The 19,090-nt window shown below is 49.3% G+C and overlaps 1 protein-coding gene across 1 annotated transcript in view; it reads left to right on the plus strand.

Annotated features, from left to right (window-relative positions):
• Positions 1-2,093: 2,093 nt before the first annotated feature.
• The window catches only part of KCNK1 (potassium two pore domain channel subfamily K member 1), a 42,394-nt gene continuing 25,397 nt past the window's right edge, over positions 2,094-19,090 (plus strand). The window contains exon 1 of the mRNA XM_082718944.1: positions 2,094-2,532. Within this exon, the coding sequence (XP_082575070.1) occupies positions 2,178-2,532 (355 nt within the window). The 5' untranslated portion in view covers positions 2,094-2,177. The remainder of the gene's footprint in view (positions 2,533-19,090) is intronic.

A 19,090-nucleotide genomic window follows, 5' to 3' on the forward strand; every position in this document is an offset into this window, starting at 1 on the left:
CAAGTGGGGGTGGGGTGTCAGAGACGTCAGCTCCTGCTCACGTGTTTCACAGGAGGGAAGTAGCCAGTCGACAGAAGGCCTAGCTGGACATTGCGGAGGTTGCTAATTTCTCTGATGACAAAGACAGGTGACCAACGTGCCCAGGGCAGTGGGCTGAGAAGAGGAAGGGAGGCAGCCGACTTCAGTCCTCAAGATTCAGGTTCACTTTGAAAGCCAAAACTACAGAAATACTTGCATTTCTGAGCCCACCCCCTCCTCTGGGCTCCAGTCGACAGTAACATATGATTTAAAAGTATTTGGGTTTTGGAGGGGCGAGGGGTGGGAGGTTGGGTGAGCCTGGTGGTGGGGGAGGGCATGGATTGCATGGAATACTGGGTGTGGTGCATAAACGATGAATTCTGGAACACTGAAAAGAAATTTTAAAAATAAATAAAAACTAAAAAAAAAAAAAAAGGTATTTGGGATTCCTTGGCCCAGTTGTAATATGGACCCGGGACAGAGTCTAAGTCAGAGAAGTGAAATACAGGAGACAATGGCAAAGTCATCTGAAGAACCTTTCTAATGATTTGTCAGGCTCAGCATGATCCTACTGTTCCGGGCTGTCTGTCAGTAAACAGCTACCTCAGAACTCACTGGCTGAAAATAGCAACCGTGTTCTTATAGCTCATGAGTTAGGTCCCGTTTAGCTGGAAGAATCTCAAATATGTAAAATATTTGTATTTTGTACTGTAAAATATAATAGTATATGACAAATAGATCGACTGCATGGAAAAAAAAACATTTCTGCAGAATATTTGAAAACTATAAAAATGTACACGAAATAAAAGTCACCTATGTACTCCACTATCACTCAAAGACGACTTTTGGGAGCCAGCTGATGTGTCTGAGACTCTGTACATAAGACTGTGTATCTTCAATACATAAGATCACGTAGCTTCAGTAGTCTTCAGATCCATCTTCCACAGCTGTATATCTATGCTGTAGAGATACCATAATTTATTTAGCCATTCCCGTACTTGAAACATTTTAATTGTTCCCGATTCTTACTCATTTCATAATAAACACATGCATACATATTGCATATATAATAATATCCCTGTATTATTTATGAATAGCCTGTCTATAAATCCTTACCCGATTATTTTTTTCTTAGGACACATCATGGAATCACCTTGAAGCACAAATGCTTCAAGGCTCTGGGAATGTATTGCCATATTGCCTTTCCAGAAGGGTGCCCCGGTTTTCACTCTCCTCCACGGTCAGGTGGCTCACTGACCCTGTCACTTTAAAAGAAACACTTGGGAAAGCTGAATTTCTTCTGTTCGTTGGCACACTGGGAACTTGCTTCCCTCTTCACGTTTCAAACAGCGAGAGTTCAGAAAGGTGCCTTTCCCAAACTCTACTTTACTCTCAGATTCTTTTGCGGGGTTGGGGACTGTAGATCTCTATGACCCAAGGTGCCTTCCAACCCTGGGGTTTTGATATTTTCACCATCACCGTTGGCACCACATCGCTCGAGGCTTGGGCCACTGGGCAGACGAAGGAGGGATTCCAGAGCTCGCTATTTGGTAATACAGGCCCCGATTAAGACAAAATAGGTGGGAGGTGTGGGTGGGAGCAGAGGCTGGGACAGCCAGCGCGCTGCCGCGCAGACGGTCACCCCCGGCCCGCGGTCCGCCGAGCTTTGGTTACAGAAGCCAGGAGGGAGCAGGAGGTGCCGGGGGCGACGGCGGGACAGGGGTCTGCGCGCCAGCGACCCCCGTCCACTCCGCGGGACCACGCGATGGGCGGGGGTGCCCGGGCCGCGCTCCCAGTCCCGGCGGTCCGGCCAAGTTTGCCACGCGGTCTCAGCCGGCTCTCGGGTTACCTGAGCCGGCACCCACGTCAGCGCCACATCATCGGGGCCTTTTATATTGCAGGGAAGCAGGAAAAGAAGGAAGAAAAACCTCTCCCCGGCGAGCCAATCGCAGGCAGACGCCGCCGCCGGGGAGCGCCGGGGGCGCGCGTGGGGAGTGGGCGCGGGCCGGGGGCGGGACCGAGCGGCGGCGGGGCGTGGAGGGGGCGGGGCAGGGGCGGGGCCGAGCGGCGGCGGGGCGGCGGGCCGCGCTCGGGCCGGTCTGCGGCGTGGGCCTCGGCTGTGGCGGCGGCGGCTGTGGCGGCGGCGGCGGCGGGGGAAGATGCTGCAGTCCCTGGCCGGCAGCTCGTGCGTGCGCCTGGTGGAGCGGCACCGCTCGGCCTGGTGCTTCGGCTTCCTGGTGCTCGGCTACCTGCTCTACCTGGTGTTCGGCGCCGTGGTCTTCTCGTCGGTCGAGCTGCCCTACGAGGACCTGCTGCGCCAGGAGCTGCGCAAGCTGAAGCGGCGCTTCCTGGAGGAGCACGAGTGCCTGTCGGAGCAGCAGCTCGAGCAGTTCCTGGGCCGCGTGCTGGAGGCCAGCAACTACGGCGTGTCGGTGCTCAGCAACGCCTCGGGCAACTGGAACTGGGACTTCACCTCCGCGCTCTTCTTCGCCAGCACCGTGCTCTCCACCACAGGTAGAGGGAGGCCCGCCGCGCGGGCGGCCGCGGCCCGCGGCCCCCTGCCCGCCGCCCCGGCCCCTCCCCCGGCCCCCCAGCGGCGCGCATCGCGGGCTCCGGAGCCGGAAACCGGCGCGGCGGCCACCGAACGCGCCTTGGGTGTCGCCGCGCGTAACTCCGGGGAGTGGTCCCTAAAGCCTTCGGCCGGGGTTTCTAGGGGGGCTTCAGGGCCCGCGTCCCGTTTTCCGCGGTTCCCTGCCCCTGCCTGTCCGGTGGGGATCTGGAGCATCCCGGCCGCCGCGCGGCGGGGCGAGGGGATGCTGGAGCCGGTCCACCGCTCCGAGTGCGCGCACCGTCCTCCGCCCCCACCCCGCAGGGCCGAGGCTGCGCTCAGGGGTCACCTTCCGGAGGGTGCCCCGTCCCGGTGATGCATAGATTTCTCGCCTCTCTGCTCTTTGGGGAGCGGTTGTAGGGGTGGCCGGATGACATCACCCTGCTCTTCGCGGGTGACCTCTGAGCCGACTGGCGGATCCGGTTTCTTTTCGGAGTCGGAGGAGGGGTGCGGGAAGGGAGCATCCGATCGCCTCGAGTCTGGCGAAATGGGGGCACCCTGATTCAGCAGTTTTTTCAACTTAAGGTGTGCGAGGCCGCCCTTAAACTTCGCAGCGACACTTCCCCGCCCTGCTCACCCCGTAGGACGCTCAGGAGTGGAGGAGCGTCCTGGGGTGCGGGCGCGGCCGGCGCGTGCCCCAGGGCGCCCTTCCTGTGCGGGATTAGATGAATGAACGCTGGATTTTCCCGGCGGCTAAGCGAGGCGCACCCACCTGGCTGGAGATATTTATAAACTGATATTTGAGCCCTGGAAAGTCTCTCAAAGAACGTTCAGCGAAGTCCCCTTTTTTATCCAGGAGATGGAATCTTTCAGCCGTCGGTCTTGGCTGGAACAAGGTCACGCACTTCCTAGTTACCTGGGCAGTCCTGGAATCCGGGCCCCGGGTGACCCCTGCTAGGATACCGGGCCCGCCCCACCCCCACCTCCGGAGCAGGTGAATCAACTTTGTGTGGCAACAATTCTTCTTCACTCCACCTGCTCGGCGCCTCCCAGGGTTTATTTGTAATGCCCTTGGGCTAAACCCGGTTGAATGTTTTGGTAATAAGTGATACTAATAGTACACTTTCCATATAAATTCTGTAAAACAACGATTTGGAAGTCTGGGGTGCATTACCAAACTGCCGTGAACAATTCTAGCTTGCTTTGTGATATTCTAGAGACGGGGATAAGCTTCGCGCTAATCAAGAGTGCTCTCTTTCCCACTTTGCCAACACCAGTCTTTTTTTATTTTGACAAGGGCTGCCTCCATTGTCTTTGTCAGGCTCCCAGCCTCCCGTCATTTAAGTCACCATGCTTTTCCTTTGAAGTACATTTGAATGATTTCTCAATCAAAAATCATTCATTCTCTGCGGCACTGTTTCCACCCACTACAGAAGGTCTTAGAACTGGGTCACAATGTTGAGTAAACGTTAACATTTCTAGTGTTTTCTAAGTATTGGTATTTTAAAGGCAGAACCACGATAAGAACAATATTAAGTGTTTGCTTTTACTGGGTGGGATTTTTTCCATGACTGACACAGCTCATGCCTAATCTCATCACATTAAATTAAATACAATTAAAGCCATTTAAATCTCAAAAATAGGAGTTTACATCTTGAATAGAGAGTTACTTCCCAGATTCCCTCTCCTCCGTTTTTGAAAATTAGGAAAATTGCAGTTCCTGGTTTTTTGTTTTTTTTTTTTTTTAAAGTGGGGATAGATGTCTTATTATTGGTATTCAGATTACATTGTAGTTCCCAGGAAAGTCTGTTTTCATGCAAAACAAGAGTTCACTTGGGGGCACTTAAGGATACACTAAATGAAAGATGTGCCTCTTGGTTTGTAAAGTCTGCAAATCAATGAATTTTTGTCATTGGTAGAATTGACTTGATTAATTCAAATAGAGTTCCGGTAAGCTTCAGAATTTTCTACATTTTTGTGTTGACCCAGGATCTGGCACATTTTGATGTCCCAGGTGGTAGCAGCACACTGGTGTGGTGGCAGGGGGTCAGACGGTTTGTCGAATGAAGCCAGTCTGCTTCATTACTAGAAAAATGTTTTCTGGAAAAATACTAGACAACTTGAAGCGGAATTGTGGTCCATGCTTCTCTTTCAGAGAGCTCTAAGGCATGTTGTGGTTCTGTTTGTTTAACTCTTCCAGCGCTGCCAATGGCAAATCTCTGAGCTCATTGTCCCCCAGTCTCTCAGTACAGTCAGCCCTGGCTTGCCCAGAGCCTTAACGGTGGGCATCACAGAGTTGATGTTCTGAGTAGAAATCGCTGTAACCCAGGAACACGAATGGGCTTAGGGCGGAATGTTCTCATCTCAGAGAGTATCAGCTCCCATTCCTGTGAGGACCTGGTCGAGGCTTCTGGTCTCTTTGGAAGAAGACTTAGGTTGGTGATTCAGGGATGTTGAGTTGAATCTCTGCTCCCCCAAGGACCCCGTGAATGATTTCAAACAACCAAATGTCTCTTTACTTCTCTTGGATTGAAAAAGATACAGCAACACGGACATGGGATCTGTGTGGGGATGGGAGGGGAAAGTGCGGTACCCTTTTACCTTTCCAGAGGGAAGAGCTGTATAAAAACAAAAGGAGGCATTATAGACTGAGGTATTTCCCATACAACTTTGATACTGTGGTTTTGTTTTTTGCTTTTTCTTTTCTTTTGTTTTTTTTTTTTTTCAAGGATGAAGGGACATGTAGGTGACACTTGGGAATTAAGAAATAATAAGGAACAATTTGTCATGTCTGTGTACTGTATGTTTGCTTCTTTGTTCATCCCCTTAAGCAGGATTCTGTCATGCTGATGATTGGTAAAAATAGAGTTTTGTGGGCAGGTGACTCTCAGGTGGTTCTTCCTTGTGCTGTGTTGTAAGTAGGAGTCCAAGACAGCCGGTTGTTGTCCACTGTCAGCTTGGTGCCTTGTATCAGTGATGAAGTTCTAGAACCTAGGTGGGGTTCTGTGGGCTGAGATCCAGAGCCGATGACCAAGAAAGAATTCTTGAGACATCTTTGGTGCAAAATGGTGGTTTATTAGAGCACGGGGACAGGACCCTTGGGCAGACTGAGATGCTGCCCCGTTATCCTGAGGAGTGGGTGAGAACAAAGGGGGTGATGTTAGTCTCTAAGGAATTTTGGAAGCAAGGTCTCCAGGACCTTGAGGGGCTAGCTATTGTTGGGAGAAAGGTTATTTATTACTAGTACTAAAAATCTTGTGAGACCCTTTAGATGTGTATCAATGGGCCATATGCTTGGGAATGATTCTCGACACTATCTTGGAGATCTAGAGATAAAGTTTCACATTTCTCCTATCAAGTGTCCTTGTTAGTGAGATTTGGGTTTAGAAGAAATTTAACTTTATTTTATTTTAAGATTTTATTTATTTATTTGTCAGAGAGAGGAGCGAGAGTGAGCACAGGCAGACAGAGTGGCAGCAGAGGCAGAGGGAAAAGCAGGCTCTCTACCAAGGAAGGAGCCTGATGTGTGGGACTCAATCCCAGGACGCTGGGATCATGACCTGAGCTGAAGGCAGCTGCTTAACCAACTGAGCCACCAGGCATCCCGAAATTTAACTTTATTTAGGGCTTGAGGAACTGAGTTATTTGCCTCTGGAAATTCTGCTATTGATAAGGTAACTTCTTTGTTGTAAATCTCTAGGACATTGGTAAACCAAGGGAGACTCCTGTCTTGCAGGATTGTGATTTCTGCAAGTTAACTCTTTGTTTCTCATTTATGGCGGTCAGGGGTGCCTGAGGAATGTCACACACATTACCGAGGGGAGCGAGTAGAGAGGGGGTGCAAGGTGCCAGCTTTTGCTTTGTCCTCAGCCAGCCTCCTGCTCCCCCATCATCAGGACTCGCTGCCTTATCCCTTTTTACCAAGAGAGGTTTCAGAACTCTTAAGCGCTCAGAGGGGTGCCTGACTGGCTTAGCTGGTTAAGTGTCCAACTCTTGATGAACTCAGCTCCGGTCTTGATCTCAAGGTGGTGAGTTCAAGCCCTGTGTTCCCTGCATTGGGCTCTGTGCTGGGTGTAGAGCCTACTTAAAAAATAAATAAATAAAAATAAAGCGCTGAGGACAGGAACTCAATCTGGCTTATTTTGCAGTGGCCTTTGGTTCAGTAAGGCAGGGAGCTGCTACAGCATTGGCTGTTTTCAGGAAAGAGAAGGTGGGAGAAAGAAATGGGGGTGCCAGGTTGACCCTGAGTTTTCAAACTCTTTTCATTAGGAGAAATGGGTTACTGTTTGCAGCAAATCCATATGGAACTTTTGGAAGCTAATAGCGGTGGGCTGGTGATGGTTTCTGGGTCACATCTTTACAGTGGCAGAGTTGAGTCTTTGTGACAGAAACCACGTGTGTCCACAAAACCTAAACGTTTTACAGCTTGGCCTTTTGCAGAAAAAGTTTGCCAAACTTTTAGAATGAGACTTGGAAGGAGCTCTGAGTCAGGGGTGCTCAGTGCTCCGCTTCCTTTTGGAAAACTTTCTAGAAGACGGTTTAGCCTCTGAGACTTCCTTGTGCTGTTTTTTCAGGGGCATGAAGTTTTTAAATTAGTTGCTACCATCCCAACCTCTTCCAAAACAAAAATGATTATCATAGAATGACACTGCCCCCCCCTTTATAAGTGCTGACAAAGCCACACCTCACATTAGAATTGCCCCATCTAAAGTGGGTGGCAGATGTGTTGTATGTGGAACAGAAATGCCAAGAAACAGACAAGCATACTATCAGCTGCAAGAAATCTGAAATCCCACGTGCTCAAGTTTGCATTCCTTATTCGCAGGAAAGCCTTAGCGCTTGGTTTTGAGCCTTTATATCTAATTCTAACAAATTTAGTCATCTGGTTTGGAAGCCCCCAACAGATTCAAGAAGGAAAGGCACAGCTATGGGCAGGCCTAAGGGAAAGGCTGTGAAAAGACAAACACTTCAAAAATAAGAAAAATGAAGTGATATTTTGAAAAACCAACTTGCACACTTTATGTAAAAACCTGTCTCGAGGTATTGGTGTCATTATCCTCACTTCAGAGGCCGCAGCTAAAACTTAGGTTGAGTGACCTTACCTATGTCACAGAACTAGAAATGGGGTAGCCTTGATTTGAATCCTGATGTATCTGGGTTAAGAGCTTGAAATTTGCATGGTGTCTAGCAATAGGAGGTTGTTATGGGCTGAGTGTGTCTCCAGAACTCATAAGGTGAAGTCCTCACCCCTGTACTTCAAAATGGGACAGTGGCAGCGCCTGGGTGGTTCAGTCATTAGGCATCGGCATTCGGCCTCAGGGTCCTGGGATGGAGTCCTGCATGGGGGGTGGGGGTGGGGATGGGGGGGGGTCCTTGCTCAGCAGGGAGCTGCTTTTCTCTCTGCCTTTCTCCCAGCTTGTGTGTTCTCTCTCAAATTAAAAAAAAAAAAAATGTGACTGTATATTTGGAGATAGGGCCTTTAAAGAAGTGATTAAGCTAAAATGAGGACACAATGTGAAGGCTTCATCTGCAAGTCAAAGACGGAGGTCTCAGAAGACACCAAGCCTGCAAACACCTTAATCTTGAACTTCCGGCCTCCAGAACCTTGAGAAAATAAATTTCTGTTATTCAAGCCCCCTAGGCTGTGGTACTTTTTTATGGAAGCCCCAGTAAATGAACACAGAAGTGCTGTTTTGTATGGGGTTTTTTGTTGTTGTTGAACTGTGAAACAGACAAAAACAAATATAGGAGCACAAGAAACAGCATTTCTTTTTAATTTTTAAAATTTTTTTTAAGATTTTTTTTGAGACAGAGAGGGTGAGAGAGAGAGAGAGAGAGAGAGAGAGCAGGAGTGCTGGGGAGGAGCAGGGGAAGAGGGAGAAGTAGACTCCCTACTGAGCAGGGAGCCTGATGTGGGACTCCATCCTAGGACCCTGAGATCGCAACCCGAGCTGAAGGCAGACGCTTAACCCACTGAGCCGCCATGGTGCCCTAAGAAACAAAATGTTTATGTCTTTGCTTTTGCAACCAACAACTTCATATGAATAAGACATCATTATTTGAGAACACAGCAGAATAATTGATAACCCTGAATTATCAAGAATAATATTTCAGTATGTCTCTATTTAAGAAAGCAGAGAAATGTGTAATAAATCCTAGAAACATTTCCACCTAGTGATAGACTGTGTCCTGGTGCTTACTGTGTAAGCCCATCCCTGTCTATAAAACATCAGTTCTTCAGCATTTCGAAGGTTTTTTTTTTTTTTAAACTATAAATTTGCTGTTATCTATGCCTATTGTATGACCTTTGGAACATACTGTTGCCATTATAAATGACAACACGAAAGAAATTACACATTTGCTTTTATGACTTAACTGTAAATCTTGTCAATAATGTAATTTTCTATGGTCCCAGTAACCTAGTGGGAAATCTGGTGCCTTTCAGGACGAGCTGTTTTATGACGCTGCTCCTTGGACTGCTGTTGGCGGGGAGAGCATCCGTCCTCCGCAGCGCTGAAGAGGACGCTAAGTTTGGAGTGTGTGGAATTGTCGGTGCTTGGTTGTTTTGACCCATACAGTGATTTCATGTGGTTCAACTACCTACAAGTCGGTTTCGGGACAGAGAGACTGTCTATATCCTACCCTCTCTTTGGCATAGAATTGCACTGTGCTAGATTTTATTCTCAAGAGACATCATTCGATCCCAGCTGGAGCCAAATGCATGGGGTACTGGGATGTCTGACTGGGCCGCGATCACGTTGCCTGTTACCAGTGGGAGGTGAGGGGTGTCCTCTAGTCTCCCAGACTCCATTTGTGCTCTGACATCTTTATTCAATCTTGGCAGATCCTTGTCCTCAGAGTTGGTGGGCACTCTCTGGGTGCAGGGCCATGCCCCTGACCGAAGGTTAAAATGAAGACTGGGGTGAAGATGGGCGCCTGGGTGGCTCAGTACGTTAAGTCTCTGCCTTCGGCTCAGGTCATGATCCTCAGGGTCCTGGGATCGAGTCCAGCATCGGGCACTCTGCTCAGTGGGGAGCCTCCCCCCCCCCGCCCCTCTCTCTGCCTACTTGTGATTTCTGTCAAATAAATAAATAAGTAAATATTAAAAAAAAAAAAAAAAGACTGGGGTGAAGGGGGATTTGGAGGCATCGAGGAGATCGAGGAGGTAGAGCTAGAAGGACTGTGATTCTGTCCCTGGGCATGAGTCAGACCAGCAGTCGTGTATTTTCTAGTTGCATTCGTCTTCCCGTTCTTTGATCTGTGAAACAGAATCAGTTTTTATACCAAAGAGATTAATTGGGCTGTGTTTGACATGGGCAGTGTTTCCTCACCGGCTACTGTCTTCCTGCTTCTGGGGTCAGATTCTAACTGTTTGCATGGGGTACTCTGGCCAAGGTGGACTTGCTTTGTGAAATGAAAGCATGCATTCTGAAGCCTGTGTGGCTTTAGCTGTTGGTACCTGGTGATGAGCTTTCGGGCAGAAAGCTGCCCAGGGACTCAGTGACCAGGTAATGTAGAGTCCATATGAACCTGGCTGTGGGGGCGGAGCTGAGAAGGAAAAAACATGCAATAAAAAAATGGTTTGATTTCAGAATGTGGTCAGTGGGTTGCACATTAGAAATAAGAACTGAAGAACAGACTTGTCGAATCGCTATGTTGTGCACCTTTAGTAATGTAATGCTGTCAGTGTCGTGTGTCAGCTGTACCTCAACTAAAAGGAAGGCAAGAAGGAAGGGAAGGGGAAGGAGGAGGAAGGACGGAGGCTGAATGATAAGGCTTGTGTCTTGTAATGCTTAGGTGGCCCGGGGACCCAAGTTAAGCTGTTTACTCAAGGTGACCCCTGTCGCCCAAGTGTGCACTGAGGAGGGGAGTGGCGGGGGGCGTTGTGGGGGGGCGCTCATATCCCAGGGAAGAGTGCTGCCCTAGGGAAGGCTGAGCTGGGCACCCACAGGGTGGAGGCTGCACAGAGGCGGGCTCTGCTTCCGGTCTTCCCAGGGAGGGGGAATCCCTGCTCTTTCTCTTCTGCCTGCTGGTCCCCATGACATCCGGGACACCACCTTATATTGGAATATTCCGTTCTCCCTGTTAGAGCACTTAGGAAGGACCTCGGACGGAAATGATTCGTTTTCATGTCTGTCTCCCTGAAAGAGAGGTTTCGCGAATGAGCGCTGTCTTGGCCTCATGCTGCATTCCTGGCACTCAGTAGGAGGTCAGTAAGTGCAGAGGAAGGCACGTTTCTTCCCGTGTCTGAATCTATTTCCTCTTCTGTAAAAGGAGGACGTTTCTGAAGCTCTTAATGGTTTTCAGGAGACCTTAGATCTAATTTCACCATCTTGATAAGGAAACAGGCTCACGGTGCTCCAGTGGCTCCTGTAGGTATTTCTGTAAAGATAGTCCTATCTGAGGGCCTTGTGTACACACGTACACTGTGGAAGGCCCTGAGTAATCTGCAAAAAGGAGAGAGGCACGCATTCTTGAACAAATATTTATTGAGCACTTAGGCTCAGGAGGAAGGATGTACGGTAAATTAGATGACTAAGTGGGAGATAATCGAAGACACATCTTGGTCTCTGCCCTGTTGTTCCTGGCACAGAGCTCCTACCTAAAACCTTTGTAAGTTCCCGATTGGAGCACCAAGAGAGCCTTCTGTTCTATAAGGCAGCTCTGCCTGTGCTCTGGGCAGGGGGTGCTGGTCACCAGACAGATGGAGCCATGATGAGAAGCTTGGAGTTTTCAGCCCCACTCTCATCAGCCCGAGAGGGGAGAGGAGCTGGAAATGCGGCTAAGCCTCTATTGTGTCATCATGAGGGAGCCTTCATAAATATCTCCATAACTCGGGGTTCAGGGAGCGCCTAGGTTGGCGAACAGATCTGCACTAGGGGATGGACACACCCCCAGCTCCACAGGGACAGAAGCTCCTGCACTTGGGACCCTCCCAGCCTCCCCTTCCGTACCTCTCTCCCTCTGGCTATTCCTGAGCTACATCTTTTTATGATAAACTGGTGACCCAGTGACCAGACTGTTTTCCTGAGCTCTATGAGCTGCTCTAGCAAATTAACTGATCGCAGCGCAGGGATCATGGAAACTCGGATTTGCGGCAGCCAAGTCAGAAGCACAGCTGATCACCTAGACTTGACAGGCGTCTGAAGTGGGATGGTCCTGTGGGACGGAGCCCTTCACCTGTGGGATCTGACATCACCTGCAAGCAGACAGCATCAGAATAGGGTCGAATTGCAGGGAGCCAGCTTACCGCTGTCTGGGGAACTGTTCTAGAACAGAGTCCCTGCATTGGAGGTGTGGCTAGAAAGCCATCGTGGCTGGCGCTGAGTAAGACAGCACGTGCCAAGGTCAAGGAGAAGGGAAGGGGGCAGATGGGACAGCATGTCCTCGGCCACTGTAAAACTTTGGGCTTTTCTCTGAGTGAGGTGGAAAGCCCTGGGAGAGTTTGCGGGAAAGGGTAATGTGATCAGACCCACTGTTCTACCAGGGTCACTCAGGCCAGTGTCGGGGGACAAGGGTGGAAGCGGGGGCCCAAAGCAGGACATTTGCTGTGCCCCAGATGAGGCCCGTGGGTGGCTTCTGGAGCAGGCGGTGGAAGTAGGTGGGGAGAGGTGGTCAGATTTCAGATACACATGGATGGTGGAGCCAATAGGGTTTGCTGATGAGCTGGATAGGAGGTGTTGGGAAAAGAATTATCAAGACTGAGCGCAAGGTTTTTGGTCTGAGTCCTGCCAGGACACAGAGCAGGCCAGGGAAGGAGCAGGTTTTGGCTGGAGGATCTGAAGCTCAGCCATGGGCACGTCAGACTTGAGGTCGCTACTGGGTATTTGGGGTCCACACGAGGCTGCACTGACTCTGACGTGGCCTCCTGAGGGCCAGGCTCGCCCTGTAACAGCTGTGATGCCAGCTTACATCCCGTGCACCATGTATCCGACGGCCGAGTTTAAGAAAGCTTTTGAGGGGTGATATCTGAGCTTGGCCTTGAAATCCCGCGTCCATAGGTAGAGATGAAGGAAAAGTGTTCCAGATGGAGTGGGCGAATTTTCTGGGTCGAGTTGCCATTTGATGAACAATAAATATATAGTAATTTTACACACACACACACACACACATATACACACAAAAATATATATATTTAAAATATATAGTCATTTAAAACACTTCAACTTCCAGATGGAGAAAGAGTATCTAAATTTCTAAATTACTATTAAATAAGTCTGTATGGAAAACTGGGGGGATGGATGGAAGAGAAGGATTTGCTTCTTTTTTTGTTAAATTTAACAACAAGATATTTAGTATTTGACATAATAGTTCAGTTTAAAATTTGCCTTATATATAGTCAAAGAATAACAGTAAATAAGTATCTTCAGTGCATTTTTTTTTTTTTTTTTTTAGGAGCAGCTAACATTAATTACCAAGAAATCAGCATAGGTCTTTTCTGTTTTTAGGGAGTAAATAAGAAAAACATAATTTTTGTTCCCCGTGAAGGATTGATCTAAGCATTTTATCAGGAGGTCTGTCAGCTTCAAAGAGACACATTTACAGTTTGTAACAGATGGTGAAACGACAAACCACCTGAGTACTTTTCATCTCTCTGGTTTGGCTTTAAGTTGGCTGGGTTACCGTTTGAAATGATCCCCTTCCAATAACATGGCTCCTAGGTACTCGATTGAGGATCTGAGGTGTGTGCCTTTTGGGTGCCAAATGCCATATTTTTGATGTCGCCTGAGCCTGTGACCAACAGGAGGGAGAGCCGACTGTTTGACGCCAGAACTGGAAGGTTAAAACGCCCCTGTAGCTAAAATTCTTTAAATGTTTGAACACTGGTTACCCGGGCGTTCAATTATTTAAGGACTGTGGTTCGGGGATTAGGTTAATTCAAGGCGCCGGAGAGACTGTCCTACTTTGGCCGCCTGTCCCAGGGCCTCCCCGAGTTCTGAGATGGGGAGGAGACCGCACCTCGTGACCCATCTACCCCCCATCCTAAGTGCCCCCCAGGACCCACAGGAACCCCGACAGGAGCCCTGCCCACGGGCAGCCTGCACAGGTGCACCTCTCCGCGGGAGGGGGCGGAGGCTGCCCGCGCTCACAGCAGGGCTCCTCTCTGCTGTGTGGACCAGCAATCTGTCATCCGCCAGGCCGGGCCCAGGGTGCAACTCTGCAGTGCATCCCGGGTTTAAAAATTGAACCAACAAAGGTGGGAAGAACAAAACTAAAATTACAAAAGAAAAAGGAAAAGGCTAAGTGCTGTTGGTTGGTAGTTTCTGGAATGTGACCTAAATCTGCATTTGTTCTTCCAGCAGCTCTGGCCAAACACCTATGATTGGCGAAGGTAATCCCAATGAGGCTGAAGAGACAGGTTTGCCCCTGAACTTGCTTGTCCGTTTTCCTTCCTCCACCGTCACCCAGCTGCGTCCTGGGTGCTGATGTGTGCTGGTGGTCCTCCCGCGCCTGGCCAGCCTGTCCTGCTCCCCGGGGGCTGGCGGGGCTGTGTATGTCTGGGGAAGCTGCTTCTGCCATCCCGCGTTGTCACTGCTCGGTGTCCTAGCCCCTGCACACAGCCAGCTGAGGGCAGGAACAGCACAGGGCAGGGTCCCCTCATAACCAGGGGGGTGGGGGGTGAATTTCCCCTCAGGAGCCAGGGAATGCTGCTGTCGAGTAGGATGGTCATGGTACCAGACTGAACTAGTACTGAAAAGTACGGCCTGACTGAGTGAAAAGTGAGAATCGTGACTTCTTTTTTTAGGGGACATGTTACAGCCCTATATAGACTAGGTCAGATGTTGCTTAGAAATATTTTCTGGGGAACTTGAAGAAATATGGCCCAGGGACGTAAGTGCGGGCTGGTGCACACCAGAGGTGCAAAAGCATCGGCCTATCGACTGGGGGGGGCAGCATTGGCCTATGGACTAGGGGGGGCTGGGTTCTCTCCCTGCAAGTCGTTAGCCGCACACACTCGCTGGTAAGGTCTGCAGAGTTCAGTTGTTTCGTCTCGATTTGATGAAAGGACCAAGAAAGATCCTTTGTGGGCTCTAAGCTTCTGTGGCTCTAGTGTCTGGAAGGTGGACTGCCTGCCCTGTGCCCCCAGGTGAGGACACATACAGAGTGCTGGGAAGGGTTAAGCCCTGACCTTGAAAAGCCTGCAGACTGGCAGCAGCGGAGACTAAACCGTCAAACTCAAACGCAGGGAGAGCTCATGGCTGAGTTGACTGGGGCCCTGGCAGCAGCTCTAGGATTTTGAGGGTCGACCTGTGTGGGGTGCTTCCTGCTGGCCGGTGGCAGCCAGGAGGCGTAGACGTGGAGGCAGAGGTCTGCCACCACGGGAAGCTCTGGACTGAGCAAGGGCAGGGGGCCATGTACCTCCTGACCCACGCTGTGACAGTGCGGCTGTCCGCCACCCGGCTGGAAACAGGGACAGCTGGAGTTGGGCAGCCTGGCTCCGAGGCCTTGGCCTCCATGGCTCACCCACAAGCCGCCTGGCCTGTGGAGGAGAGTGAGCAAGGACAGGGCAAGAATGGCCCAGAGGACAGTGGGGCGTGAAGGCAGAGTTGCAGGGGTGGGGTACGGAGAGCCAAGGGCAGACCTCCCACAGGACGCCTGGGTGGGCATAATAACCAGGACTTCCTGGGCCTTGAGGTGCGGTGGGATAAGAGAGATGATCCCGGGCTGGCAGAGCAGGACGTTCTCAGCCAGGACACCGAGCCTCACCCTGAGGCGCGGGTGAGAAGCCAAGTTGTTGCTGGAACTAGGACTGTAAGTTCTTTCTAGGTGTTTGTGGCAGGGAACATGGAAGAGAACAAGCACCAGTTCTGTCCCCCTTCCCCTCCTCACACAGGCATGGCTGACCAGATGCCTGGCTTTGCACGGGCTTCTGGGGGCCCTGGGCAGCCGTGGGGAGCTGGGCCCTCCACCCTGCTTTCTCAGGGACTTGGCCAGGAGATGATATAAGCCCTTGAGGCTGTGGCTATGGATATGATTTGTAATTAGGATTTCAGTTCGTTACAAATGGGCATTGCTGAGTAGTTTGAGAAAGTTCTAGTAGACTAGCCATTGCCTATATCATGTTCTTGCTCTTCATCTGCTCTAAGTCAGTTCTTCTTTGACCTGATAAAATCCCCATCGTAGCCCAGGGCCCAAGTAGCCAGACTGTAACTTAGTGAATATTTGGGGGTTCAAAGAGCACATATTGTAAATATAGTTCTTTGCATTTTGTAATTGCTCAAGGTAATTTCTTAGTGCGTGGCACCCATTTAATCTCTCAGGATTTTTATTTTTTTGCCCAAGGCTGTCCAGTATTCCAGGTCTGTTCTGACTTCATGGAGAAGCTGGGATGATGAAACTGCTATAGCACACTCAGAAATGCTTTGAGCAAAGGGCACCACTTAGCTTACTTTTTTTTTTTTTTTAATTGGGGGGAGTGGCCAAGGGAGAGGGAGAGAATCTTAAACACGCTCCATGTCCACCGTGGAGCCCAGTGTGGGGCTCGATCTCACGACCCTGAGATCACGCCCCAAGCTGAAATCAAGAGTTGGATACTTAACCAACTGAGCCACCCAGGCGCCCCTAGCGTAAATCTTTAAATTTATAATCTTAATTTCTTTCTCATTAGATGTGGTTTTTGTTGTTGTTGTTTTTTTAACTGCACACACATTCATACCTACAGAATTTTCTTTCTCCCTTGTCACCTTATTTGAATGGTGTAGACTCAAAAACTAGGTCCATATTGAACCGACATGTGCACAGGTGGTTATTTTAGCCAAGGTTTTTGCCCAAAGGACCTGAGAGATGGACCAGTACGTGATCTAGTTCATAAGCAAATCTGAGAATAGACCAGTACGGGGCCGTGTTTGATGAGCAAAAGCAAAGTGAATCAGATTTTTATAATCTCTTCAAAATCTGCCATCTGATCTCTGAGCATCGGTTCTAGTAAATCTTGGGGTCAGACACGCCCCCCCACTCCAAGGCTCTGGGGTCGTGTGCTCTCAGAGCAATAGAGAACCCCATAGAAGACTGATACAGATGAACTTTGGTATTTCCAAAAGACTTACTTGAAACAATTAGAGTAGATTGAGTATCATACCCATAGTAACGTCACCCTTCCTTCCATTCTAGCATGCTTTCTTGAAAACGGAGACCTGGCCCTGAGAATTAGGCATCATGCACAGTTTGTCGTATTTATATGTCTGGTTGGTAACTAGTAATTCTAATAGGCGTGATGGTTATTGATCAGCGTGCTTCCTGTGTACTGGGGTACAGAGTGAGACCATTTATTTGTTTCCACTCGTTTCCTCTGTGAGATGAGGCTGGGCTAGAGTCTAGCTGTGTGTTCCTGAAGAAACATCCTTGATGTTCTCACACGTTGGGCTTTTTCCTACGTTCACTCATTCACTCTCCTGAAGTGCCTATAGGGTCTACCTTTTCCCCAGCAGCTCGTGCCCCATTTCCCATTAAATGGAGAGTGCCTTCTAGAAGCTTTAGCAGCAGAGACTGTCTTCTGGTTTGGTGCCCTTTGGTTGGGGCTGGAGGAATGGCTGCCCTGGTCCCTACAGAGCCCCTGGCCCTAAGAGGCACCGGGGACTTCCCTGAGACCAAACCAGGCAGCGTCTGCCCAAGACACCACGACAGGAAGTTCCCCTCATTCTCTGCTGCTGCATGTGTGTGCCACTGGCTCGTTCCAGAAGGAAAACTGCTCTGTGTTCTGCTTGGTATGAAAATGACATTTGCCTGAAGAGCCTCTTAGCAGGGGTGACTTCGTGCTCTGCCCATTCAGTTCAGGGAATGTTATCTCCCTTCCTCAAAGGCTGCTGCCCAAAGGAATGATTCCTTTCCTGATGTGAAGACTTCTCGTGGCCAGAGTTGCCCTGTTTCCTCCTTTTCTTCTCCCCGCCGCCCCCACCAAACATATCAACTCTAATTTGAAGCTGATAGGTTTTGACATGCAAACAACCAAATTACCAGGTGAAGTCACAGAGGGACGTTGTAGTCGTCATTTTGACCAGGTAGGGGGATAAGGCCAGTTAATGGACAAGAGGCTTGAAGGGTGCCTTTGTTCATAATGCTACCAGTCCTGGCTTTTTATCCTTTTTTCCGAGATCAGTGCAGACTCTGCTGCTGGCTCCTGGCAATGCTGTGTCCCCTCCATCTGCTTGGACTTCACCAGGGGTCTGGTCCATGATTCCAGTAATTACTACCATTAGCTGACCACATGCTGCACACCAGCCACCGGACATGCTTCATTGTCCTTCACTTAACCGGGGGCCTCTGTTGTCCATGTGCCAATCTCAAGGGCACAGCCACGCTTTTCTGATTATCCTGGGTTTGTGCCCCTTCACAGAAGGCGCCCTGGGTACACTTCCTGGCCGTCCTGTCTGCTTTGCCTCTGGCGTTTCCACCTCATCAGGCTCTCTTGCAAGTCAGCTCTCAGAACTTCCTTGGGGACAGCTTCTCAACTCTGAAACAGCCTTTTCCTGTAAAGACGAGAGCCAGGAGACTGTACTTTTTCTTCCCAGAAATGCTAAGAAAGCTGGCTTCCCAGTGTCTCGTGTCCACCTGCTCTGCAGCCGGGCTCCCTGTGGGTCCTGTAGAGGCTGGGTTAGCCGTTGTTAACTTTGGTTTGATCCCAAAGTCATCTCCGCGAAAATGGTACCGATTAATGCGTGACTTTGTACGACAGTAGCAATGAGATCCTTGAGAAGCAGGGCTGGAGAGCCTTTTGTAGCAAAGGCTGGTTCATCCCCTGACCCTTAGAAATCTACCCTATATATTCGACAGACTTGTCATTTGCATCCTTCTGGCCGGTATGAAACCGTAAAAGTATGTTACAAAAAACCTGACATTTTTAAGAAGAAAACATCATTAGAGTGTAGATTTTAGGGCATTTCCCCAGGGCATTTCCCTGTAGGTCAGTACATTAATAAAGCCAGATTAGCATAATTGTACTTGGGAAACGTTGCTAGCCCATTTAAACCTCATGTTTGTTTTTCTGATGAATTCGAGAAATATTCTTGAATCTAAGAATACTTGACTTTATACGGTCCTTCAACTGCCAGTTTTGTAAGAGAGAATTTAGAGTCCTATTTGCTCTTTCTCTATAGAAGAATAAATTGTGGTGCTAATTTGTCCAAAATCTTGACTAACACCCTGTAAAAATAGTAAATTAGCGTTTAGAGATGGTCTGAAAAGGAGATGAGTTTTGATAGTTTCCAGGGTCTGAAATGCCATGGTTTGTTTTTGGGGGATTTTTTGGTTTGTTGTTGAGGTATGGGGAGATGATTGGAAAGGAGAGGTACAAGAGGCCCATGACCGAACTGTTCATGGAGGCGTCAAGGGAAAACCATCGTGGCTTTTAGGAGGGGCTGGTGGGGGGACATGTTAGAATACTCCTCTGTCCACAGCAGAACAGTAGTCCCATTTGTTTCACGGACTCTCTTCTGGGTGCAAGAAATCGTGACAACAGGTGTTTGGCCCTGACAATGAATCGCATAAAGAGGGGACAGTAACAAATAACACTCTAGAAGAATATTT

The sequence above is a fragment of the Mustela nivalis genome (genome assembly GCF_964662115.1).
Source record: "Mustela nivalis genome assembly, chromosome: 2".
In the NCBI taxonomy this organism is placed as follows: Eukaryota; Metazoa; Chordata; class Mammalia; order Carnivora; family Mustelidae; genus Mustela; species Mustela nivalis.